Source organism: Apodemus sylvaticus, chromosome 21 (assembly GCF_947179515.1).
Source record: "Apodemus sylvaticus chromosome 21, mApoSyl1.1, whole genome shotgun sequence".
NCBI lineage: Eukaryota > Metazoa > Chordata > Mammalia > Rodentia > Muridae > Apodemus > Apodemus sylvaticus.
Window position 1 is genome coordinate 46,551,370 of NC_067492.1, and position 27,057 is coordinate 46,578,426.

The following is a 27,057-nucleotide window of genomic DNA, read 5'->3' on the forward strand; positions in this document are numbered from 1 at the left end:
GCTTTGGCAATTTTTCTGAGAACACTCTGGACTTACACACCAAGAAATGACTTTGTGCTGGCTTGAATTTCCTGAAGTTGTGTGTCTTAGTCAAGGTTCTATGGCTGTGAAGAGACACCATAACCATGGCAACTCTTATAAAGGAAACATTGATTAGGGCTGGCTTGCAGTTTCAGAGGTTCAGTCTGTGGCAGGAAGCATGGTAACACACAAGCAAATATGGCGCTGGAGAGGGAGTTGGGAGTTCTACATCTGGATCAGCAGACAGCAGGAAAAGAGAGATACTGGGCCTGGCTTGAGCATCTGAAACCTCAAAGCCCACCCCCAGTGACTCGCTTCCTCCAACAAGGCCACACCTCCTAAAACTTCTAAGTAGTAGTGCCACTCCCTGCTGCCTAAGCTTTCAAATATATGAGCCTGTGGGGGCAGGTCTCATTCAAACCACCACATTGTACAAATGAAATAGTACAATTACTGCCTTACTCACAATGTGCAGAAGGATTTTATCATACAAATAGGAGATCCTACAGGGACCGGCCGTGAAAGACAGAGTATATTTTGGACAACTATATAGTGATCAAGCAAACTTTTTTGAGGGGGGAAAAAGACAGTGCCAAAGATGAAGCAGAAGGGGAGAGCGCTCTGCTCTCACCTACACAGGTGTCAGCCTCTTATCACAACAGGAGAATGCGTAAAGGATCTGGTGTTGTTCACGCACCGCTCGGCAACATGACAGGAAGCATGGAAATAGTTTTTAAAATTAATGAAAATTCTGATAACAGGGATTTTTTTTTTTACTTGTCTTAGTTAGGTTTCTATTGCCCTGACCAGACACCATGATCATGGCAACTCTAATAAAGAAAAACGCTAATTGGGGATAGCTTACAGTTTCAGAGGTTTAGTCCGTTATCACCACGGTTGGAAGCATGGTGGCTGCAGTACATAAAAAGCAGGCTCAGCAAGCCGTAGTGAGGAAGTCGGTAAGCAGCACTCCTTCACGACTCTGCTTCCATTTCTACCTCCATGCTCCTGACTGAGTTCCTCCCTTGACTTCCTTAGATGATCGACTGTGAGGCAGAAGTGTAAGATGAAATAAACTCTTTCCCCGCTTGCTTTTGGTCATAGTGTCTTATCACAGCCATGGAAGCTCTAACTTAAAACAAGATCCTCTGAGGCTTACAAGTGGCTTTGATCCAGTCAATGTGCGTGCTGGGAACTAACTCAGGTCCTCTGTGGAAACAGCAAGGTCTCTTAACTACATCTGTCTCAAACCACACCCCTTGCTTTTGAGACAAGGTCTGCTACGAAGCCCAGACTGGCTTTAAGCTTGTGATCCTCCTGCCTCAGCTTCCCAAGAGCTAGAATTACAGACCTATGCAACCACTGCTGGCCTCTTTCACCCCATGTGGGGGATGGAGGAGAGGGCCCTGTCCATACATGCTGGGCAATCAACCGGGCCCTGGCAGAAGGCATCTGGCTTTTTTTATTTGGGAGAGTTTGTTTAAGTTGGGATTTTCGGTATATAGCCCAGGTTGGGCTTTGAACACATGGCAATCCTCCTGCCTCAACTTCCCAAGTGCTGCAGTCACAGTGTGTACCACCACACGTGAGTCTGACCTTGAAGATATTTAAGGCTCTTGTGGTTTGTGTGTGCAATGGCCCGACATTGCACATTAGATCTGTGTGTTTGTCTCCCAGTTGACTGCTCTGATTGGAAGACTACAAAACCTCAGAAGCTGAACAAAAAGTTCCAAAAAGTGATAAAGACAACAACGAGAAGCGGCCAGGAAGCAAGCAGAGCAAAGGCTTGTGGGTAGCGGGGCGGGAAGCGGGCGGGGAAGCGGGCGGTTAGCGGGAGGGTAGCGGGCGGGAAGCGGGCGGGAAGCGGGCGGGAAGCGGGCGGGGTAGCGGGCGGTTAGCGGGCGGGAAGCGGGCGGGAAGCGGGCGGGAAGCGGGCGGGAAGCGGGCGGGAAGCGGGCGGGAAGCGGGCGGGAAGCGGGCGGGAAGCGGGGCGGGGTAGCGGGCGGGTAACTGGCGGGGTAGCGGGCGGGTAGGGGGCGGGTACTGGGCGGGTGGCTGGCGGGTAGGGGGCGGGTAGGGGGCGGGTGGCGGGCGGGTAGCGGGCGGGTAACTGGCGGGTGGCGGGCGGGGTAGCGGGCGGGGTAGCGGGGCGGGGTAGCGGGCGGGGTAGCGGGCGGGGTAGCGGGCGGGAAGCGGGCGGGGTAGCGGGCGGGAAGCGGGCGGGGTAGCGGGCGGGAAGCGGGGCGGGTAGCGGGCGGGGTACTGGGCGGGTGGCGGGCGGGTAGGGGGCGGGTAGGGGGCGGGGTGGCGGGCGGGTAGCGGGCGGGTAACTGGCGGGTGGCGGGGCGGGTAGCGGGCGGGTAGCGGGAGGGTAGCGGGAGGGTAGCGGGCGGGGTAGCGGGGCGGGGTAGCGGGCGGGAAGCGGGCGGTTAGCGGGAGGGTAGCGGGCGGGAAGCGGGCGGGAAGCGGGCGGGAAGCGGGCGGGAAGCGGGCGGGTAGCCGGCGGTTAGCGGGCGGGAAGCGGGCGGGTAGCGGGCGGGAAGCGGGCGGGAAGCGGGCGGGGAAGCGGGCGGGAAGCGGGCGGGTAGCGGGGCGGGTAGCGGGCGGGTAGCTGGCGGGAAGCGGGCGGGGTAGCGGGGCGGGGTAGCTGGCGGGTAGCGGGCGGGTAGGGGGCGGGTACTGGGCGGGGTAGCGGGCGGGGTAGGGGGCGGGTACTGGGCGGGGTGGCGGGCGGGGTAGGGGGCGGGTAGGGGGGCGGGTGGCGGGCGGGTAGCGGGCGGGGTAGCGGGCGGGTAGCGGGCGGGTAGCGGGCGGGTAGCGGGCGGGAAGCGGGCGGGTAGCGGGCGGGTAGCGGGAGGGTAGCGGGCGGTTAGCGGGCGGATAGCGGGCGGGTAGCGGGCGGGGTAGCGGGCAGGAAGCGGGCGGGTAACTGGCGGGTAGCGGGGAGGGTAGCGGGCGGTTAGCGGGCGGATAGCGGGCGGATAGCGGGCGGGGTAGCGGGCAGGAAGCGGGCGGGTAACTGGCGGGTAGCGGGAGGGTAGGGAGCGGGGGGCAGGCGGGTAGGGGGGCGGGTGGCGGGCGGGGTAGCGGGCTATGCTTCGTTCTGTGGCTGCAGATCCTAGTTCCCAAGCTCACAGTCTTGAACTGTATCGTGCGGCGATTTTTGTCCAGCTTCTGACCCCAGCAGCAGACGTTCCTGCTGCACGCTTCCATCTTTTTCTCAACCAGTTCTGGATGCAGAGTCTCTCACACACATCCAAATTAACCACCCCAAGTTTATCCCGACTGGGTGACTAATTTACATAAGGACTGGACCAAATCGCTCTCTTCCAAGGTACAAAAGATGCCGCCCACCCCAGGCTGCTTTGCAGCTCCTCCTAGCCCCTCCTCCTACAGCAAGCTTTCCTTACTTCTGAGGAAACCTGACCTGATCGCCCTTCTATTGTCCTGGCAACCCCGTGGTCTCTGAAGGGACTGGCTTGGGGTCAGTGGTGGACCCTAGTTCATACGTCAAGGTGATGAAGACTCCAAGGCTCTGTGCTAACAGGAAGTATCACAGAAGATCACACAGTGGCAGTGCAGCTGTGTAGACACAACCTGTGATGGTCAGACAAGGGCAGAACAGCCACAGGGCACGTCTGTGAGACGCTGTGGGTACAGGAAACCTAACCGCCTCATCTCTGACTGAGTCGGAGAGGCGGGAGGTTTCCCAGCAGCCTGGAAAATGTTCCAGCTCCACAGTGGGTGCTCCAACCGAGAACCGAGGGAAGAGCTTCCCAGCATTCTCCGCAGCTCAAACGCCTCCCCTTCGAAGACCATCACTCTGAAAGACCTCCATTCTGCTCCATGCCATACACGCAGAGGCACGCGCGCTTGGACACACACACACACAGGCAAACTTTCAATTTTAAAAACAAAAGTGAGGCTCACTAAATAACCTGGGCAGAATCAATGTTGTGGTCCTCCTGCCTCTGTCTCATGAGTGTGGATGTGAGTCGCCACACTTGGCCCTCATGATTCCCATTTTATGAGTTCCTCAGAATAATCAAGTTCCAAAAGCCAGTGAGCAAGCAGGAAACTGTGTCTCGGGGCTGAGGAGGGCTGTGGAGCTGGTGCTTAGCGAGCTCCTGACTCAGAATGAATGAAAACACTGGGGGGGGGGGGCATGGCGTGACTGGTGACATACACACAGAGTGTGTGTCACCAGTGCCTGGGACTGAAGCAGGAAGATGGTGAGTTTCAGGAGAACACTGGCACATCACTTTCTACCGAGGAGGGTCTGACAACGAGCACTGGTGTTTGAGCTTGTGACAGAAGTGATAACCAGGACATGTAAAGGGTCTCTCTCCTGGCTGGTCCCTCTCAGGGAACCTCCAGAGATAAACATATGGCTTGGTTTCCACTCCGAGCTGTGCGTGATGTGATAACCCCGCGTAGTTCTGTAAAGCAAGGTCTCTGGAGACCTTCTGAATGAAAGGGAAATTGTTTGGATGCCATATGTGAGCGAAAACACAAATCCTCAGGAGGGAAGCAGGCTGGGCTTCACACACTCTCCATTCTCAAAGCCTCGGAGTGAGGGCAGCAGCCAGCAGCTCAGAACCAGCCAGGAAAAGCCTCCCACTAAGAATGAGAAAGGAAAGGAAAGGCCAACTTTCCTGATGACATTTTAAACAGTTGTACTGACACTTGACTGATCATCTTGTGATTCTTACTATGGAAATAAATAAATACAGTTTTTTTTTAAAAGGAAGGGAAGAGAAAGAAAAGGAGGCATGAAGTCATTTTCTTCTGGACCAGTGGGGTGGCTCATGGGGACAGGCATTGTCTCCAGGCCCTGGAGAGAAACAACTCCTGTAAATTGTCCTGTGACCCTACAGAACACCTGTGTTCTCACACACGCCACACACACAGACACATATACACCATACATATCCATACACATACATACATACCACATAAACCCATACACACTACACATACAGACCACACAGCACACAGACACAGCACACATATGCATAGACACACCACATGCACACATACACAGCATACACACACATACACAACACATATATCCAAGATAAACATGCAACATACGTACATACATACAAGACACACATACATATATCTAAGACCCACACATGCATGCAACACACATGTACATACAGCACACACATACACATCATTGAAGTGGAACCTTAAGGGCTCTTTGGAAAGCCAGTTGGATGGTGATTTGCTGGTGCAGACACATGAAGGAACATTTAGCTGAAGCAGACACAGGAGAAATGATGTTCTGTTAAAGCAAGCATGTGGAGAGCAGCTGGGATGGAAGTCTTCCTGCTGCCATTTGCACCAGGGAGCTGGGCAGCTCCACAGCCTTCTGTGCACGCCCACCAGTAGAGAGAGATCTCCCAGCAGCGCTTTCACTTCTGAGCTCACAGGTAAGGTCTCCACCTTCTCCCTGGAGGGGAACAGCTTGGAGCCCACAGGACGGATGATCAGTGGAGCAGCTGGGACAGAGGTCTTCAGGCTGCCATTTGCACCAGGGAGCCAGGTGGCTCCACAGCCTTCTGTGCACAGACCTTGACAGAAGAGAGTTGATCTCCCAGGAGTACAGACACAGGCTTACAGGCTCACAGGAAGGACAAGCTCCAGCCAGAGACAGCAAGACCAACCAGCACCAAAGATAACCAGATGGCGAAAGGGGAGCACAAGAACCCTACCAACAGAAACCAAGGCTACTTGGGATAGAACCCAGTTCTCCCACCACAGCAAGTCCCAGATACCCCAACACACCAGAAAAACAAAAGTTGGATTTAAAGTTGTATATCATGATGCTGATAGAGGGCTTCAAAAAAGACTTAAATAACTCTCTTAAAAAAAAAAATACAGGAGAACATCAGTCAACAGGTAAAAGCCCTTAAAGAGGACACAAAAAAATCCCTTAAAGAAATACAGGAGATCATGGGTCAACAGGCAGAAGTCCTTAAAGAGGAAACACAAAAATCCCTTAAAGAATTACAGGAAAACACAAAAAAATCAAGTAAAGGAACTGAACAAAACCATCCAGGATCTAAAAGTGGAAATAGAAACAATAAAGAAATCACAAAGGGAGACATCTCTAGAGAGAGAAACGTTGGAAAGAATTCAGGAGTCATAGATGCAAGCATCAACAACAGAATACAAGAGATGGAAGAAAGAATCTCAGGTGCTGAAGATACCATAGAAAACATTGACTCAACAGTCAAAGAAAATGCAAAATGCAAAAAGTTTATAACCCAAAACATCCATGAAATCCAGGACACAATAAGAAGACCAAACCTAAGGATTATAGGTATAGAAGAGAGTGAAGATTTACAACTTAAAGGGCCAGTAAATATCTTCAACAAAATTGTAGAAGAAAACTTCCCTAGCCTAAAGAAAGAGATGCCCATGAACATACAAGAAGCCTACAGAACTCCAGACTGGACCAGACCAGAAAGTCCTCCAGGCACATAATAATCAAAACACCTATTTCACTAAGCAAAGAAAGAATATTAAAAGCAGTAATGGAAAAGGGAAAAGTAATATATAAAGGAAGACCTATCAGAATCACACCAAACTTCTCACCAGAGACTATGAAAACTGGAAGATCCTGGGCAGACCTCATACAGACCCTAAGAGAACACAAATGCCAGCCCAGGCTACTATACCTAGCAAAACTCTCAATCATCATAGATGATTGAAAAACCAAGATATTCCATGATAAAACCAAATTTGCACAATATCTGTCCACAAATCCAGCCCTACAAAGGATAATAGATGGAAAATACCAACACAAGGAGGGAAACTACACCCTGGAAAAAGCAAGAAAGTAATCTTCCAACAAACCTAAAAGAAGATACCCACACAAACATAAAAATAACATGAAAAATAACAGGAAGCAACAATCACTATTCCTTAATATCTCAACATCAATTCACCAATAAAAAGACATAGACTAACAGAAATATTTTTCATGTAAATCTTCAATTTAATCAAAAAATGTTTATAATTCCTCTTTCAATTAGTTTAGTAATTTTTTATATCTACCATTTTATCTGCATTATTTTTCATGACAATCTTCAATTTTAATATATTTTTCTATATATTTCTTCTATTTTATCAGAAATGTTTTCAATGTAAATCTGATTTTATCACAAAATGTTTTTTCTCTTTTTTCATTTTCTATAATCTTTGTTTACATTCCAAATGATTTCCCCTTTCCCAGTTCCCCCCTCCGCATTGTGGGAGACCAAACTGTGGGAAACCAGACTTTCAACAGCTCCCACCCTGAGAATCCCTTTTGCTGACCCTTTGTTAGAAGCCTCCTTTACACAAGGATGATTGTGGGAACCAACTGGTCCTTGTCTTAGATAAACACCTGCAGTTGTTAGAGAAGAACCAGCATTCCAGAAAAGCCATAAGATGCCTCAAGGCACAGCCAGCATCCGCACCAGATGTCCTCCCTTCTTTCTGTGCCTTCAGTCATTCTCCCTCAGCCCCTTCTTACCTCCCCTTATGGTGGACTTATACCCAGGCCTTCTCTCCATCAATAAACAGACCTTGACAAGAATCCCTGTCGCTTGGTCTCGCTTTCTCTTTCCCGCCGTCTCTCTTACAGGCCCAGTCCTCCTCAGCCCCTCCCCCCAATAACTAGGTCCCGCGAGACGGGATACCCCATATGTCCCATAAGCCTTCTTCTCTACACAAATGTTTTTAATTTTAATTTAATTAAAATGTTTATTTTATTTATAATTATATAAATTAATTCTACCTTCAATTAACTTAGAATGTTTTTGGGGGGGAGGGGCTCAAGACAGGGTTTCTCTGTGTAGCCCTGGCTGTCCTGGAACTCACTCTGTAGACCAGGCTGGCCTTGAACTCAAAAATCCACCTGCCTCTGCCTCCCAAGTGCTGTGATCACAGGCGTGTGCCACCACACCTAGCAAGAATGGCTTTTTATATCCACTATTTTGAATTTTGTCAGAATTATTTTCCATGTAAATCTTCAATTTTACCTGAAAATGTTTATAATTCCACTTTCAATCAACTTAGAATTATTTTATGCCTATCATTTTATCTGTATAATTGCATGATAATCTTCAATTTTAACACATTTTTCTATATCTTGTTTCAATTTTATCAGAAATATTGTCCATGTAAATCTTTAAGTTTATCAGAAAATGTTTATAATTCCACTTTCAATCAATTTAGGAATACTTTTATGCCTACCATTATTATATCTATATAAAATTTTCCATGATAATCTTCAATTTTAACATGTTTTTCTACATTTTTCTACAACTTTATCAGAAATATTTTCCATGTAAATCTTCAATTCTATCATAAAATGTTTCTATTTCATTTTTCAATTAATTTAGCAATGTTTTTTATGTCTACCACTTTACTCTTTAATTTTCCATCAAAATTGTCAATTTTGATGTGTTTTTTTATATAACTTCTATTTTATCAGAAATATTTTCCATGTAAATCTTCAAGTTTATCAGAAAATGTTTTTACTTCTTTTTTCAATAAAAAAATAAAGTTTTAAAAAAAAAAATGTCGGGCAGTGGAGGCGCATGCCTTTAAGCCCAGCACTTGGGAGGCAGAGGCAGGCGGATTTCTGAGTTCGAGGCCAGCCTGGTCTACAGAGTGAGTTTCAGGACAGCCAGGACTACACAGAGAAACCCTGTCTGGAAAAAACAAAAATAAAAAATAAAATAAAAATAAATAATATAAATAAATAGATAAATAGATAAAAAGCATGTGAAAGGACACGTGATGAAGGACTCTTTGCTAAGAACACGCAGGTATTGGTCCATCTTACACTGAATAGTTGAGCTGCATTTGTCAGGACTTCATAGAGAGAAATGCACCAAAATACTTGTGGTGGTGTGCTGCAGCTTCCTGCGGCTTCCGTAGATGCAGGCTGATTGGCAGGCGATGTCCGCTGAGACAGACACACGTGCTGAGGCAACCTGTGGAGGTCACATGCTGTTTGGAGAGAGCATGGAAAGGCAGTGACAGAGGCTTAGCATGGCTTGGCCATTGAGCCAGCTGGCCAAAGCTCGTGGGTCTTGCGTCTTGCTGAGAGAGGCACAGCCAGGAACCTCTGGTGTTTCTTCTGGTCCCTCCTGCTGACTCAGCCCAGGCTGAGGCCTGGCTGTCTCTGCCAGGTCCTGCCATCTCTGCTTATTCGTGTTCGTAACCTGACTCTACCGAACTGGACTGCTGGTGTATCTGTGAAGGGTTTGTGAGCGGATCGAGCTGCCATTGGTAACCTGTGAACTGAACTGCCGATTTCCAGGCAACACAAATGAGATTTGCTCCAAATCCTTTCTAAAGTAGAACCTCTCTAAACAGGTCGGTTTCCCCTGTATTCTTTCTTTCCCATTACCTCTGGTGGGTAATGGGCTACAAAGAAGGTTAAAGTATTAAAGAACCTTCATTAAAAGTTTGAAAAAAGCTGAGCGGTGGCAGCGCACACCTGTAATCCCAGCACTTGGGAGGCAGAGACAGGTGGATTTCTGAGTTCAAGGCCAGCCTGGTCTACAGAGTGAGTTCCAGGACAGCCAGAGCTACACAGAGAAACCCTGTCTCAAAAAAAACAAAAAACAAAAAACAAAAAAACAAAAGTTTAAAAAAATTAAAATCACACACACACAAACACATACACACACACACACCATCTCCCTTCCATTTTCAAAGGTTCATCTGCCACAGATTCAAAGTCAATGAACCAAGGACAGACGTACACAGAAAAGCCACATCTGTCCTGAACACAAGATTTCCTTGTCATTGTCCCGTAGTGAATGCAGTCTATTTACAGATCATTTGCATTGCATTAGGCATTATAAATAGTCCGCGATGATTGAAATCTGCAGGAGGAGATTTGTAGGTTATATGCAAGCGTCACTTTTTTCTTGTAAGTGTGGGCATCTGCTGAGTGTCTATGGGGTCCTGGAAGCCAGCTCCAGACACAGAGAAAGGGCTGTGTGACAGACAATGGGCATGTTAGCTTTCACTGTGACAAATAACAGAAACAGTTTAAAACAGGGGTTTTCGAGCTCTCAGTCCAGGGCTACGTGGCCCTATAACTCTGGGTGGTGAACTGAGCAGCGTGGCAGAGCGGAGATGTTAGAGAGATGTTCTCCTCACAGTGCTGGCCAGGAGGCAGAGAGAGCGGAAGGGCTGGGGACAAGACATGGTCCCCAGCAGTGTACGCTCAAGGATCCACTGGTGGTGATTAGGCCCCTACCTCCCACTGGTCCAGCAAATGATGATCTCACCCATGGGAGGGTCCCACGGGTGAAGACAATGTCCCGAAGCCCCATCACCTGCCCAAGGCCCAGAGAGATAGCTCATCGGGAAGGTCCTGACTCTTACCAAAGCTGCCGTGGAAACCAGAGCTTCAATGGGAGGCTTTGGAGAGACACGCCAGTTCCAAACCCAAAGAGTGAGTTAATTCGCCAGATTTCCCCATGCCAACGTGCACACGAGTGTCAAAAGATTTTACTACATCCCTCCAACACATTAATGATTTTCAGTTAAGAAGTGAAGGAGATGGGACAGGACAGAGGCTCACCACGTAAGAGCACTGGCTGCTCTTCCAGAGAACTCGGGTCTAATGGCCAGCACCTGCTTGGCAGCTTGCAAGCATCTGTAACTCTAGTTCCGGGGACTCCGACACCACTGCATGCGTGTGGTGCACAGATGTACTTGCAAGCAAAATGCCTGTATGCATACAATTTAAAAACTAACACTTTTTAAGAAGAGGAGGAACCGGGATGCAGAGGGCTCGCCTGGCACACACAACACCCCAGGGTTCTATCTCCACGCAGCTTAAACCACACGAGGTAGCCTGTGCCCGGCACTCTGAAGGTAGAGGCAGTAGGATCAGGAGTTCAAAGCAATCCTCCACTACCCAGCAAGTTTGAAGGCCAGCCTGGACTATGTGAGAGCCTATCTAATAGAACAAGGAACTGGAGAGACGGCTCAGCAGCTAAAATCATTGGTGGCTTTTCTATGCAACTCTAGCTTGGTTCCCAGTGTCTGTAATTCCATCCCCAAGGAACCTGACACCTCAGACCTCTGTGGACACCTGCCTTTATGTGTACATGCCTACAAGCGTGCGCACACACATACACATACATGAACACATACATACACACACCTTCACATAATTAGAAATGATCTTTTTAAAACTGTCCACAAGCAAATTGAAGGTTGATTTAGTTCCTTGTTCCCATCCCAGCTTGCAAGCAAGTGAGAGACATCCAGTGAAAAGGTTCTACCGTAAATAAGGCAGAACAGCTTGGGTGTGGCCGCCATGCTGCAGGGCCCGTTTGAATTCACTGACCTTCCAAGCAGATGAAGGTGTTCTGGAGCTAGGCCGAAATGCTGGTCACACGATATTGTAGATGTCCTCGATGCCGGCCCGCCCCCCCCCCCCCGATGCAGACCCTCCTGCCTCCACTGCTGGGGTGGCAGCCAAGTCCAGTTTATGTGGTGCTGGGACTGGAAGCCAGGACGTTGTGTCCCTGAGCCACACCCTCAGCTCCTGCTTCGTGTGTCTCAATCTGTGGGACAAAGTCCGGGTTGCCCTCAGCCTTGCCACCGGCCTGCCTGGCCTGCGAAGCCACCCACTGACAGGCTTTTGCCAATGTACCAGGTCAAGTGGCTATATTTATCTTTTTTTAAAGATTTATTCATTTATTATAGGTAAGTACACTGTAGCTGTCTTCAGACACCCCGGAAGAGGGCATCAGATCTTGTTACGGATGGTTGTGAGCTACCATGTAGTTGCTGGGATTTGAACTCAGGACGTTCGGAAGAGCAGTCAGTACTCTTAACCACTGAGCCATCTCTCCAGCCCAAGTGGCTTCTTTTAAATAGTGTGATTTTTCTCCCCTGTAGGAGTATGTAGAATGTATACACGTTCGCTTCTGTGCAGGCGCACACGCATGTGTGTGCGTGTATTCGGAAGCCAGAGACCCCTGCCGAGTGTCTTCCTTGATCAGTCTTCACATTATATATCGAGGTGTGTCTCTCACTTGAACCCAGAGTTTGCTGACTGGACTGATCTGATGAGCCAGCTTGCTCTGGGCATCCCCGACTCTGCCTCTGGCTCCAGGATTACAGGCAGGCGACCACATGCAACCCCTAGGATTTGTGTAAGTGCTAGGAATCCAAACTATGGCTTTCGAAATTATTCAACAAGCATCTACCCACTGAGACATTTTGTCGACCCAATTTCTATTAGATTAGTAAATTAATTGTGTTTGTGTTTGCACCTGTTTACATAATGTATATTCTAGCCCACGTGTGGCAATCAGTGAATAACTTCAGGGAGTCCGTTTTCTCCATCCACCATGTGGGTCCCAGAGATGGAACTTGGGTCTCCTGACTCACAGCAGGGTACCTTTACCCTCTGAGCCATTCTGGCTTTGGTTTCGTTTGGTTTGGTTTGGTTTTTTGGATTTGGTTTTTTTGAGACAGGGTTTCTCTGTGTAGCCCCGGCTGTCCTGGAACTCACTCTGTAGACCAGGCTTCGAACTCAGAAATCCACCTGCCTCTGCCTCCCAAGTGCTGGGATTACAGGCATGCGCCACCACTGCCCGCTATTTTGTTTTGTTTTGAATGCAGTGATTTTGTTTCCTAAATTTTACTTAACAAATGCAGACACCTGCGCCCCCTGGCGGTAGCATGGAGAATGCACAACGCTTTGAAAGGAACCAGAAGCTGTGGAAAGGCTGGCCTTCTGCGGGCAGCTTCCTCCCCTGACAACCAGGCACCTTAGGAGCTGACTCTCCAGACAGGGCTGCCTCTGCAGCACGGACTTGCTTGTGGAGTTGGTGTTTAATGCATACTGAAGCTTTATTGCTCATAGCTAAGTCCCGAAGGTAAGCATTCGACTTAGAAGTGCTTGTTTCAGGAGCACAGCTAAACAAGCAAACAACATAGAGGACAAAAGAACATAAGAAAAAAGCTGGTTTTGCTGATATTACAGTGTAGTTTTTTAACATTTTATTGCATTTGTGTGTGAGGGGGCAGAGACAGAGAGAGGAAACAGAGACAGAGACAGAGAGACAGAGACAGCGGAGAGAGAAGGGGACATGTATCCCACAGTGCACTATGTGTACAGATCAGAGGACACCTTGAAGGAGTCCGTTCTCTCATTCCCTGTGGATTCTTGGCCCCAGGTGCCATTACCCTCTGAGCCATCTGGTCCGTCTGCTTTTTTTCTTGGTAGCCATCTGACTCAACCCTGGAACCCATTCCTCTCAGGACCTTCCCTGCCTCCTCCTCCTCCTCCTCCTCCTCCTCCTCCTCCTCCTCCTCCTCCTCCTCCTCCTCCTCCTCCTCGTCCATGTCAGAGGGGACATTTTAGTGGCCAGGACATAGCTCAGGATGGAGTCCCTGCAGCTCCGAGCGCCAGCTCCTGACTCACTGCGCACCACCACGCCCATGGTTGCGGGCTTTTACTGGAATTTAACGTTTGTAGAACTAAGCAGCACAATCTTGTTTAAAGCTCTGCTTTAAATAGTAGTTTAGAGCTGAAGAGGTAAGGGAGCCCGTGTTCTGTTCCCAGCACCAAACTACGTGTAACTCCAGTCCAAGTGACCTGTCCTCCAAAGGAGCCTGACCTCAAATGCACACACATACACACACACACATGCATACATGCACACGGACACATACATACACATATATGCACACGGACTCATAATTAAAATTAATCTTTTAAAAAAAACACTGTAACACAGGGCCCTGTTGACACTGACTGTGTACACTCTGACACAGGGCCCTGTTGACACTGACTGTGTACACTCTGACACAGGGTCCTGTTAATACCGACTGTTTACACTCTGACACAGGGCCCTGTTGACACTGACTGTGTACACTCTGACACAGAGTCCTGTTGATAACGACTGTGTACACTCTGACACAGGGTCCTGTTGACACTGACTGTGTACACTCTGACACAGGGTCCTGTTGACACTGACTGTGTACACTCTGACACAGGGTCCTGTTGACACTGACTGTGTACACTCTAACACTGGGTCCTGTTAATACCGACTGTGTACACTCTGACACAGGGCCCTGTTGATACTGTGTACACTCTGACACAGGGTCCTGTTGACACTGACTGTGTACACTCTGACACAGGGCCCTATTGATACTGTGTACACTCTGACACAGGGCCCTGTTGATAACAACTGTGTACACTCTGACACAGGGCCCTGTTGACACTGTGTACACTCTGACACAGGGTCCTGTTGACACTGACTGTGTACACTCTGACACAGGACCCTGTTGACACTGACTGTGTACACTCTGACACAGGGTCCTGTTGACACTGACTGTGTACACTCTGACACAGGATCCTGTTGATAACGACTGTGTACACTCTGACACAGGGCCCTGTTGACACTGACTGTGTACACTCTGACACAGGGTCCTGTTGATACTGTGTACACTCTGACACAGGGTCCTGTTGACACTGACTGTGTACACTCTGACACAGAGTCCTGTTGATAACGACTGTGTACACTCTGACACAGAGTCCTGTTGATAACGACTGTGTACACTCTGACACAGGGCCCTATTGATACTGTGTACACTCTGACACAGGGCCCTGTTGACACTGACTGTGTACACTCTGACACAGGGTCCTGTTAATACCGACTGTTTACACTCTGACACAGGGCCCTGTTGACACTGACTGTGTACACTCTGACACAGAGTCCTGTTGATAACGACTGTGTACACTCTGACACAGGGTCCTGTTGACACTGACTGTGTACACTCTGACACAGGGTCCTGTTGACACTGACTGTGTACACTCTGACACAGGGTCCTGTTGACACTGACTGTGTACACTCTAACACTGGGTCCTGTTAATACCGACTGTTTACACTCTGACACAGGGCCCTGTTGATACTGTGTACACTCTGACACAGGGTCCTGTTGACACTGACTGTGTACACTCTGACACAGGGCCCTATTGATACTGTGTACACTCTGACACAGGGCCCTGTTGATAACAACTGTGTACACTCTGACACAGGGCCCTGTTGACACTGTGTACACTCTGACACAGGGTCCTGTTGACACTGACTGTGTACACTCTGACACAGGACCCTGTTGACACTGACTGTGTACACTCTGACACAGGGTCCTGTTGACACTGACTGTGTACACTCTGACACAGGATCCTGTTGATAACGACTGTGTACACTCTGACACAGGGCCCTGTTGACACTGACTGTGTACACTCTGACACAGGGTCCTGTTGATACTGTGTACACTCTGACACAGGGTCCTGTTGACACTGACTGTGTACACTCTGACACAGAGTCCTGTTGATAACGACTGTGTACACTCTGACACAGAGTCCTGTTGATAACGACTGTGTACACTCTGACACAGGGCCCTATTGATACTGTGTACACTCTGACACAGGGCCCTGTTGACACTGACTGTGTACACTCTGACACAGGGCCCTGTTGACACTGACTGTGTACACTCTGACACAGGGTCCTGTTGACACTGACTGTTTACACTCTGACACAGGGTCCTGTTGATACTGACTGTACACTCTGACACAGAGTCCTGTTGATAACAACTGTGTACACTCTGACACAGGGCCCTGTTGACACTGACTATGTACACTCTGACACAGGGTCCTGTTGACACTGACTGTACACTCTGACACAGAGTCCTGTTGATAACAACTGTGTACACTCTGACACAGGGCCCTGTTGACACTGTGTACACTCTGACACAGGACCCTGTTGACACTGACTGTGTACACTCTGACACAGGGCCCTGTTGACACTGACTGTGTACACTCTGACACTGGGTCCTGTTAATACCGACTGTTTACACTCTGACACAGGGCCCTGTTGATACTGTGTACACTCTGACACAGGGTCCTGTTGACACTGACTGTGTACACTCTGACACAGGGCCCTATTGATACTGTGTACACTCTGACACAGGGCCCTGTTGATAACAACTGTGTACACTCTGACACAGGGCCCTGTTGACACTGTGTACACTCTGACACAGGGTCCTGTTGACACTGACTGTGTACACTCTGACACAGGACCCTGTTGACACTGACTGTGTACACTCTGACACAGGGTCCTGTTGACACTGACTGTGTACACTCTGACACAGGATCCTGTTGATAACGACTGTGTACACTCTGACACAGGGCCCTGTTGACACTGACTGTGTACACTCTGACACAGGGTCCTGTTGATACTGTGTACACTCTGACACAGGGTCCTGTTGACACTGACTGTGTACACTCTGACACAGAGTCCTGTTGATAACGACTGTGTACACTCTGACACAGAGTCCTGTTGATAACGACTGTGTACACTCTGACACAGGGCCCTATTGATACTGTGTACACTCTGACACAGGGCCCTGTTGACACTGACTGTGTACACTCTGACACAGGGCCCTGTTGACACTGACTGTGTACACTCTGACACAGGGTCCTGTTGACACTGACTGTTTACACTCTGACACAGGGTCCTGTTGATACTGACTGTACACTCTGACACAGAGTCCTGTTGATAACAACTGTGTACACTCTGACACAGGGCCCTGTTGACACTGACTATGTACACTCTGACACAGGGTCCTGTTGACACTGACTGTACACTCTGACACAGAGTCCTGTTGATAACAACTGTGTACACTCTGACACAGGGCCCTGTTGACACTGTGTACACTCTGACACAGGACCCTGTTGACACTGACTGTGTACACTCTGACACAGGGCCCTGTTGACACTGACTGTGTACACTCTGACACAGGATCCTGTTGACACTGACTGTGTACACTCTGACACTGGGTCCTGTTGATACCAACTGTGTACACTCTGACACAGGGCCCTGTTGACACTGACTGTGTACACTCTGACACAGGGCCCTGTTGATACTGTGTACACTCTGACACAGGGTCCTGTTGACACTGACTGTGTACACTGTGACACAGGGCCCTGTTGACACTGTGTACACTCTGACACAGGGTCCTGTTGACACTGACTGTGTACACTCTGACACAGGGCCCTGTTGACACTGACTGTGTACACTCTGACACAGGGCCCTGTTGACACTGACTGTGTACACTCTGACACAGGGCCCTGTTGACACTGACTGTGTACACTCTGACACAGGGCCCTGTTGACACTGACTGTGTACACTCTGACACAGGGCCCTGTTGACACTGACTGTGTACACTCTGACACAGGGTCCTGTTGACACTGACTATGTACACTCTGACACAGGGCCCTGTTGACACTGACTGTGTACACTTTTACACAGGGTCCTGTTGATACTGGCTGCCCTGTTTTGCAGGGGTTTACTCTGTTGAAGTGGTTGACATGAACTAGGAAGGGTTCATCAAATCCCATAGTGCCAATCCGTGCTGCTTTCTTATCTCGAAAACGTGTAGCCCTGTGCTTGGGGTGTGATGGTCCTGGGGGCCACAAGTAAAGGCTCAGTGCAGAGGGAGGTACTGGCAGGTGCTGGGAGCCTCAAAGAGGCGGAGATTTGGGGTGTCACTCAATACGTAATGCCTCCCAAGCTTAATTTAAAAAAAATTGATGTAGGCAGGCAGGTGGGCAAAGGGAGGCAAAGGGGCTTGCTACCAAGTCTGATGATCTGAGTTTGATCCCTAGGGCCCATGTGGTGGAAAGAGTAAACTCCTGCAAGTTGTCATCTGACCTCTGTCTTCATGTGTGATGCACACACACTAAGAAAATTAATTTAATTAAAATTAATATAGTATATGAATTTCACTCCATTAAAAACATTATGTGTTTTGGGGGTTTTGTTGGTTTATTGTTTGTTTGTTGTTGTTTGTTTGTTTGTTTGTTTTTAGAGAAAAGGGAGCTAGAGAGATGGCTCAGCAGTTAAGAGCACTTGCTATGGATTGGACAGGTCATGTCCACCTATAACTCCAACTCCAGGGATCCAGTGCCCTCCTCTGGCCTCTTCGGGAACTGCACTCATCTGTACACAGACCCACGCATAAATCATAACTCCTTTTAAATGAGAATGAAAAAAACCTTCCTGGGTGGAAAATGATCTGAATAGAAGCCCTTACCTCTGGGGGAAGCAACAAGGAGAGAATAATTTGACAATGAAGAAAATGAAGCACAGAGAGGTTAGGAAGCTGTCTCAAAGTCACACAGTCAGCCAGTGACAGAGACAAAGCTTCATTAATAAAGCCTTGCTCAGAGTCGGCTAAGGGCCTTGCTTGAGGCCCAGACAAAACTGCAGATGAAAACACGAATCATCATGCTACAGACCGTCGCCTGCGGGTAGACAAGCCGTGCATGTGGCACAGGCTGGGCTGGAGATCCTGGCAGTGTCTAAACACTCACCCCAGCCTTCTGAGCTGCAGACACTCTGTCTTGGTCACCTTTTTATTTGAACCATGGGGCGAGGAGTTTGTCATCTTGAAAGTAATTTTACTTACAAATAATTGAAGTTGATTCATACTGCCTTCTTCAGAATCTTTCTTCAAAGTGACCTGGTATTGCCCTTGGTGTGACAGAGTGCCACGTCTGTCACACGCATCTCACAACTGCATGACACTCCCTCGAAAGCAGCACTCAGAAGCTAAGTCACAAGCTGGAAGAGTTAGCAACCAGACGAGAGACGCTTAAGTTCCTGACAGATAGAGCTAAGGGACAATGAGGAAAATGATAGAGAAACTTCTGGAAAGAAAAAATGTCAGCATTCAAAGCCATAAAGTTCATTAACAGATTGAGAAGGAGGAAGAGAAAGAGGAGGAGAAGGAGGAGGGGAAGATTGATTGTCAGGCAAACTTGACAACCTGAATTCAATCCTCAGAACCCATATAAAGCATGCACAAGCTCTCTCTCTCTCTCTCTCTCTCTCTCTCTCTCTCTCTCTCTCACACACACACACACACACACACACACACACACACGCATGCACGTACGCACACACGCACACAGACACACACTACAATGATGATGATGATGATGATGATGATGATGATGATGATGATGATAAAATTTTAAAATGATCCATAGTTTGAGCCAATGAAATGGTAAGTAAACATGCTTGCCCCAAAGCCTGAAAACCTGAGTTTGATCCTTAAAATCCACTGTGGTTGGAGAGGATGTGTTCTCAGAGGGCATCTTATACTTGCCAAATGCACGCCAGGGCACACACTCACTCACACACACACACACACACACACACTTCCACTGGATCCAAGAAGAAACCCTGAAACAGACTAAAGTAGCAGTTGTAGTAACAACTGGAGTTACTAACAGTAACTAACTCCCTGGAGTTACTAACAGCAGCATTAGTGAGGGCTGCTCCCAAGGAGCAGAAATGACACCAAACCAACAGCGTCACCAGACAGCTCACCGCAGTGCGCATGACAACGCCGAAATCTAGGAGAGTTTCCTCAGAGGGAAGAGGGTGCCAGCAGAAAGGGGAAGTCTCTTCTGCTGCTCCCGCTGCTGCAGCTGGTTCTGCCTCTGTGTCCCCGTGCCACCGTCTTGGTTACTCTGTGTCACCCTGTGCTGAATCGGGCAGGACTGGACCAGTGAGAGGCCAACTAGCCTGGGAGGAGAGCAGCAGAACTGCAGGTGGTGTTTCAGGAGAGTAGACCTCTTCCCAAGTGTTACAGATCTTATGACAGAAGCTCTAGGATGATGGAGTGGTTCTCGCATAGCTTTAATCTCATCTATAGGATTCTGGATAGGATTTATATACAGTTTTGGGGTGGTTCAGGGTCTGACAGCAGGTACTTCTCATTGCCTTGGGCTGAGAGGTTGGGGTAACCTTATCTTCATGTAGGTGTACTTGGTGCTGCTCCTACATGACTGATGGCCACACACCTCTCCGCAAGGGGGGAGGGGTTGTGGGAGGCTGTAGCTGTGACAGAAGCAGCGGCAGCGGGGGTGGGGTGGGTGGGGGGCAAGGGGCGTGGCCTAACACCTGCCATCCCATGTAGGCGACAAGCACCCACCCAGTCTCAGTCTGGGTTCAAAGCCCGCGCTCCACCTGGGTCCAGGATGTCTGTGCACAGCTGACCTCTCCACAGTCCTATAAATTATCTTGATCGTGGTATTTTATCACAGAATAGAAATGTAAGTAATATGGATATCAAAATGGAAATATTTTAGAAAGGAAAGATTAAATGTGTAAACATTAAAGTTGCTGGATGTTTCCAGTGTGAGGTAGAAAACGAGGAAGCTTCTGCAGTTATGATGGTCTGAGCAGGTTAAGACAAGAGAGAGATGAGACTTAGAGATGATGTATATGATATTAGAACTCCTTTTTTTGTTTTGTTTTGTTTTGTGTTTTGTGTTTTGTGTTTTGTGTTTTGGATTTGTTTTTTTTTTTAGAGACAGGGTTTCTCTGTATAGCCCTGGCTATCCTGGAACTCACTCTGTAGACCAGGCTGGCCTCGAACTCAGAAATCTGCCTGCCCCTGTCCCCCCAGAGTGCTGGGATTACAGGTGTGCGCCACCACCGCCCAGCGATATTAGAACTTCTAAGAGCAAAGTTCAATACATTGGTGGCTAATATCTGCTTAAATCACTGGTGTTATTGCCTGACTCGTGCTACCTATTACAAGGACTGGCTTACAGAACAACAACGAAATACTTGTCTAACCAAACTTTCTCTAAAAGTGTTTGGTTTTTACCCAAGCTTCACATTCACACCACATAATAGTTAAAAGTTCCAGGCTGAACAAATGACCTCCTGGGGATTGATGGCAGTGCCTGGAAGCCATGACTGACAGATCAGTTCATTGCTGTGGGACATCCTAGCCCTGGATCTCTTGTTCAGGGAGTCCATGGAGACCCCATCTGGTGAATTCTAGCCAGTTCCCGGTCTACAAAGAGAAGATCAATGCAAAGAGAAAACAATTTCCTCAACGCTTCCAGGCAAAGCCATGGTCACACAAGGTCTTCAACTTCTCCTCATGTATATGAAATATCTGGAAAATGACAAGCTAGAGGAGTCATGGGTTCATCTCAGGCCCAGGTGACCCCCTGGGGACCAGATCTTAAAGAGAGAGAAATGAAAATTATTAATTTTGGGGCTGGAGATGGCTCAATGGTTAAGAGCACTGACTGCTCTTCTGAAGGTCCTGAGTTCAATTCCCAGCAACCACATGGTGGCTCACAACCATCAGTAATGGGATCTGACGCCTCCTTCTGGTGTGTCTGAAGACAACTACAGTGTACTTACATATAATAATAAATAAATAAATCTTTTTTTTTAAATTATTAATTTTGGCCACCTATGTGGTATCAACAACACAGCAAGAAAGTACAACCCAATGTCTCCTCAGCAGTCCAAAGGGTTGCACTCCCCAGTGGTTAGGCTTAACTCCATATGGGATGACATTTAAACAACTGTTTCTCGCAATGATCTTGATGATAAAAGTTCAGCCCAGATGTAATATCTCAGACATAGGCTGCCTGCAGCCAAGAGAGACAGACTCACCATTATTTTAACATAAAAAAACAAATTACAGCTAAATATCTCTTTTTCTCTATCCAGAAGCCATATGGGAAGAAGCTCACACTGATTCTAGACACTCCAACAGCTATCGAAGGGTCTGAAGGCCGACCCTGTGCTCCACCCTCTGGATAACAACCACAGAGGACAAAGCATGAGGAGTCCTTGGAAGACTGGGGTTGGAGCCCAAGTCTTATTTCTTGTTAGATCAAGAGATCCTAATGTGGTTTGATACAGAAAATTCCCAACGTGTCCTCTGTCCTGACTTCTCCTGGTTCCCTGACTAGAACCTATAACATGAAAAACTCTTCACTTGTCCCTCGCATCTCTTTCCAGGCCTCAGTCAAGGACTTCCTGTCCTCCCTACATTTGGCCATTGCACAAGTGAGGGTCTTGTACAGAAGCCCACTGGGAGGAAACGGATTGCTGCATATGATCCCGCTGTGGCTTCAGCAAGAAGTCATGTAAGTCCTTGTCCCGATTCCATAATGGAAGATCAAGGGTATATCTTCAGATAAGCGAAAGGATAAGAAAAACAGAAAATAAGATCTGGATGGTTTAAGGTAAAAAGACCCCAGAGAGAAGTACCCAGGGTCTCTCCTAGCTACATGCCAGACATGTCCTTGAAACTCTTAGCAACCTTATCCTTGTTGGAGGCCAGAGAGGGCCAACATATCTGGGGCTCTTATCTGTGACCTGGCTCTTGAACAGTTTTAGGGTGACCTCTTTAGTGATGGGGGGCCACTGGAGCAGCAGTGAAGTCTGTTAGGAGAATCCTCCCTCTGGTCAAGAGGCTAGGGTCTCTGGCTTGGGTGCAGTCCTAACATTCCAATCTCCTGGCCAACGACCACCGCTGGAAAGACAGACTCACCTGAAGCCATGGTAAAGAGGTACGTGGAATAATTAGTTCCTTCTACTAGAGAGCCAGACATTTAAGACCAAACAATCCCAGTCACGTGTACCAAAAACTTACGGTTACTAAAAACTTCAGAGTTGGCTGTGAAATCAAAGAAAACGATGAAAATGTATATAATAAAGAAGGGGAGATTTTAAGAAAGTTTTTCTATTAAAGATAGCTAACCCACCAAGGGCCAATATTCCATAACTCTTCCTCCACATCTTAAATCCCCCTTGTAAAACTTTTATGGACATCTTTTCTGACCTGTAAAACTTTTGTGTACACAAAGCCTCCTCTCCACTTCCTTCCTGGGACTTGACATCCTGAATGACTGACCCCTTCTACATTCCGACATTTCCTTCGCACAGATTTGTTTATAACTATCCTGTCTCAGAAGACTGTGAGGTCAGACCCCAGCCAGTGGGGAAAAGACACAGCTATCCCTAGTATCTTGTGAGCTTTCTTTTTTTTTTAAGATTTATTTATTTATTATATGTAAGTACACTGTAGTTGTCTCCAGACACTCCAGAAGAGAGTCAGATCTCATTACGGATGGTTGTGAGACAACATGTGGTTGCTGGGATTTGAGTTCAGGACCTTCAGAAGAGCAGTCGGTGCTCTTAACCACTGAGCCATCTCTCCAGCCCATCTTGTGAACTTTCTAAGCTCATGTGCTGCTTTCTGAGGTGTGGGTTCTGGCGCGCACACACACTTTTTCTTTTTCTTTTTCTTTTTTTTTTGTTTTTGTTTTTTGTATTTGGTTTTTGTTTTTTTTTTTGGTTTTTTTTTGTTTTTTTTTTGTTTTTTTTTTTTGAGACAGGATTTCTCGGTATAGCCCTGGAACTCACTCTGTAGACCAGGCTGGCCTCAAACTCAGAAATCCGCCTGCCTCTGACTCCCAGAGTGCTGGGATTACAGGCGTGTGCCACCACTGCCCGGCTACACACACTCTTTTTACAACAGAAATTGCCTTGACAATTTTGCCTCCCCTTTGTTAGTACGTGCCTATGTGAGGCACCAAGATTAATCTTTGTTTCTGACACCAACACAGATGAGTCTCTGGGGCTCTCTGACCTGCTAGCCTAGCCCAGTAGGTGAGCTCCAGACCAGTAGGAGACCTTGTCTCAAGAAGACAAGCTGGACCACTGCTGAGGAAGGACACCTGCGATCTACATGAACACACATGTACATATATACCCCAGAATATCTAGGCAAGCCTTCAACCACTGAGCCCCACCCACACAGCTGGCTGATAGCCCGACAGCTTAGGATCCTTCCCCACCTCAACCCCAATGGCCTAGGTACCTGCAGAGTCAAGAGGCTCTTGCACATACGCAGTAGGGCCATAGCAGAGCCTAGCCTAGGGGAAGGTGTGTGTGTGTGTGTGTGTGTGTGTGTGTGTGTGTGTGTGTAGAAGGGTGTTTGTCCGGCAACCTCAGCAGTAGCCATGTGTGTTCTGGACAAATGGCTAAAGCCCTTCCCAGGTGCCCCCACCCAACAAAGACCACTTTCCTCCTAGCTCCCTCCCAGGCCCCTCCATTTGAACACCAGGCACGTCCCAGTGCACCAAGAGAGAAAGCTTCCCTCTCCCACCCCGGAAAGATGATGCATTCGTTGGGTCCAGGCTTCCCTGTCTTCGGAATGATCGCCTAAGCCTCAGACCCTGGTTCTCTCCTAGAAGATCTCCTTCCAGCGGTAAAAGATCAAGGTGCTGCCCCCAAGAGAACAGGCTTCACTCTATCCATTCCCAATGGACTGACTGCATGGAGGGGGGGATGAGGGAGGGGGCTCCCATCATGCCAGTCATGGTCAAGGTGTCCCCTCACTGGGAACGGGCCTCAGAGTAGGACACAAGTGGCCTTGTCTGAGTCCCTCTCCAGGATTCTCAGTCGTGCATTCAAGGTTGAGTAGTGATCTTCTCAAATCCTGGTCCCAAGATTTGACAACAAGGCAGCTGGTGACCAACTACTTCCCTGGCACTGACAAAAATCTGAATGACGGAGGCCCAGCTGTGGAGGAGGAAGAGACAGAAGGGCTTAGACTGGGCCTCTGCTACAGGCTTGCTAGCTTGGGTATTTTATAGAGACCGTGGATCCTCCCCTTTCCCTCTTGACCCTGTTTAGAAACCCACCCCAGTGCCTTCCCACTGAGTCTCAGAGTGCATTCAGGGAACAAGAAGCTGCCCTCGCAAGGAGCCTGCTTTACTTCCGGTGTTCACCAACGTCCTCGCCTGCCGTTTGTTTGTTTTGTTTGCTTGTTTTGCAGGTCAGGCATGGACCCCAGAGCTAAGCAGTGGTCAGCCACACTCCCTCTCCTCTTTCGTCTAATAGACAGTTACTTTATTTTGTTTACACAATGTTTTTGTTAAGTGTCAGTTGCCTTCCAGCACAGTGTTGGTGAAATCCACCTGGTCATAACCTGCGATGCTGGAATTCTGCAGCCTTCTAAAACGTCTGTAACTTTAAAAATCCAAGTTCTCTCTACAAATTCAATGTCTCCGTAAAAGTCCAGTCTGACAACTATATAGTAAAAGAAAAAAAAATCAGTTAACATACTTTCTTAGTCCAAGAGGCACTTTGAGTCAGATCAAAGCACTTTAGTTTAGATCAAAGTAAATTCAAAACACAGATGTGTACATAAAACCTTTTATGCGTCCAGCATCTGGAACTCACAATCTTCTGGGCTCCAACGGGGCCTCAGCAGCGCCATTTCTCTGCCTCTTGCACTTTCGGTTCAACTTGTCTCATTAGGCTCCAAACACTCGCTGTTCTCCATTGGCCCCTCAGTCCTTCAACTTCCGTGTTCTTGGGACAAGGACTGTCAGCCTGGAGTTTTCCCTAAGTAGGCCTGTGGGGGATGGGGGTTGTTCTCTGGGTGGGTGGGGTTGCAGGGAAGGAGGGCAGACCGGGTTTCCCAGGTGTGCGTGGGAGGGCAGGGGTTCCAGCCTAGCAAACGTATTGCAGGGACGGACGGCCCTGAGAATCTCTGGAGGACTCTGAAACTTCACAAGCCAGACTTCCTTCCGTAGCTTTAGCTCATCATTCTTATCTTTCAAGCATCCACAGAACAGCCATTAAACTTGGAATACTAAGGGTTTTTTGGCCCAAATTTCCAAATACTTCAACAGCCATCCCAAAATAAGTCAGTCAGACCTGTTGCAACAATTGCCCGCTCTCTGCTACCAATTTCCGTCTGTGTTAGGTTTCTGTTGCTGCATTAAACACCTTGTTGTTTCCTAAATTGATTCTTGATTGTGTCAATAAAGATTGTGGAAGCTGCTCACTGGACAAAGGAGGGGACAAGATAAAGCGATGGTTTTTCGGCTTTGGGGAGAGGAGCAGGAACCATGAAGGCTTGGGGGCGACTAGACCTGGTGGCGGCCTCCACCACCTGCAGAATTCTGTTACAGGATCGCGGATGAATTGAGGACAGTAGATCCTATGCCCAGCCATTGAGCTATCTGGCTAGTTTTTAAATACTAAGGCTGTCTGGTGCTTTTCATCCACAGCAACTCAGGTGGGAAGGAGAAAGGCCGCAGCCATGGGATGGTGGGCGGTGGGCGGTGGGCGGAGCTAGCCATGAGGTGGTTGGCTGGTAGAGAGCCAACCTTCTAGGGAAAAACCGAGCTCTCCGAAAAGAGCAAGCATGCTTTTAAAATTACACGCAACAACCTAAAGCTACTTGGGGAGGAAAGGGTTTGTTTAATCTTTTTGGTTTTCATGTTATGATTTTATTTATTTGTTTGTTTGTTTGCTTGTTTATTATTTTATGTATGTGAGTACACACTGTCGCTGTCTTCAGACACACCAGAAGAGAGCATCAGTCCCTTTTACAGATGGTTGTGAACCACCATGTGGTTGTTGGGAATTGAACTCAGGACCTCTGGAAGAGCCGTAAGTGCTCTTAACTTCTGAGCTATCTATCTCTCCAGCCCGGGTTTGTTTGAGCTTACAGTTGATAGGCCATCAGGAACAGAAACTGGGACAGGAACTGAAGCAGAAGCCCTGGCGAGTGCTGTTTATCGCCTTCCTCCTGGGCTAGCCTTTTCACACCCAGGAGTGGCACCGCCCACAGGGGCCTGAGGCATCCCACATCAATCATTAACCACGAACTTGTCCCAGAGTCGACTTGCCTACCAGACAGTCTGGTGTAGGCATTTCCTCGGTGAGTCTCCTTCCCTCAGATGTCACTGGCTTGTGTGAAGCTGACGGACGGTAGCCAGCACAGTGACTTTGTGGGTCTGTCGATGGAGCCTGGAGTCTTCTTGAGCCACTGAGCCAGTTCCTGTGTTTGCCATAAATTATTGAGTCCCTTCAGCAACCGCCCTCTGGCTTGTCACCTCCATACAGCTGTTGTTCCCATTCAGATAAATGCATTATTATGCCTGATTCTAACAAGTAAATTACAGTGGTGGTTTACACCCATGGCAGGGGGCTTGTTGGTGGGGAATTATGGTGTTTAAAAACAAGGCACCCTAGTGAGTGCATGAGAAAAAATTAATTAAAACCCAGAATCTACGACGAGCTGGGAGTGCGGCTTAGCTGGTAGAGCACGCGCTTGGCATGCACCAGTCCCTGG

General features: G+C 48.3%; 1 protein-coding gene and 1 long non-coding RNA gene across 2 annotated transcripts; one reads left to right on the forward strand and one right to left on the reverse strand.

Moving 5' to 3' along the window:
• Positions 1-2,450: 2,450 nt before the first annotated feature.
• Positions 2,451-13,508, reverse strand: LOC127671585 (uncharacterized). The gene is made up of 2 exons (XM_052166430.1): positions 13,490-13,508; positions 2,451-3,040 (listed from the first exon to the last, which is right to left on the reverse strand). The coding sequence occupies exons 1-2, from the start codon at positions 13,506-13,508 to the stop codon at positions 2,451-2,453; spliced, it is 609 nt and encodes a 202-aa protein (XP_052022390.1).
• A 6,096-nt stretch (positions 13,509-19,604) lies between these two features.
• Positions 19,605-25,321, forward strand: LOC127671756 (uncharacterized). The gene is made up of 4 exons (XR_007974790.1): positions 19,605-19,693; positions 20,062-20,197; positions 21,624-22,045; positions 23,999-25,321. It is a non-coding gene; the product is annotated as an uncharacterized LOC127671756 (long non-coding RNA).
• Positions 25,322-27,057: the final 1,736 nt, after the last annotated feature.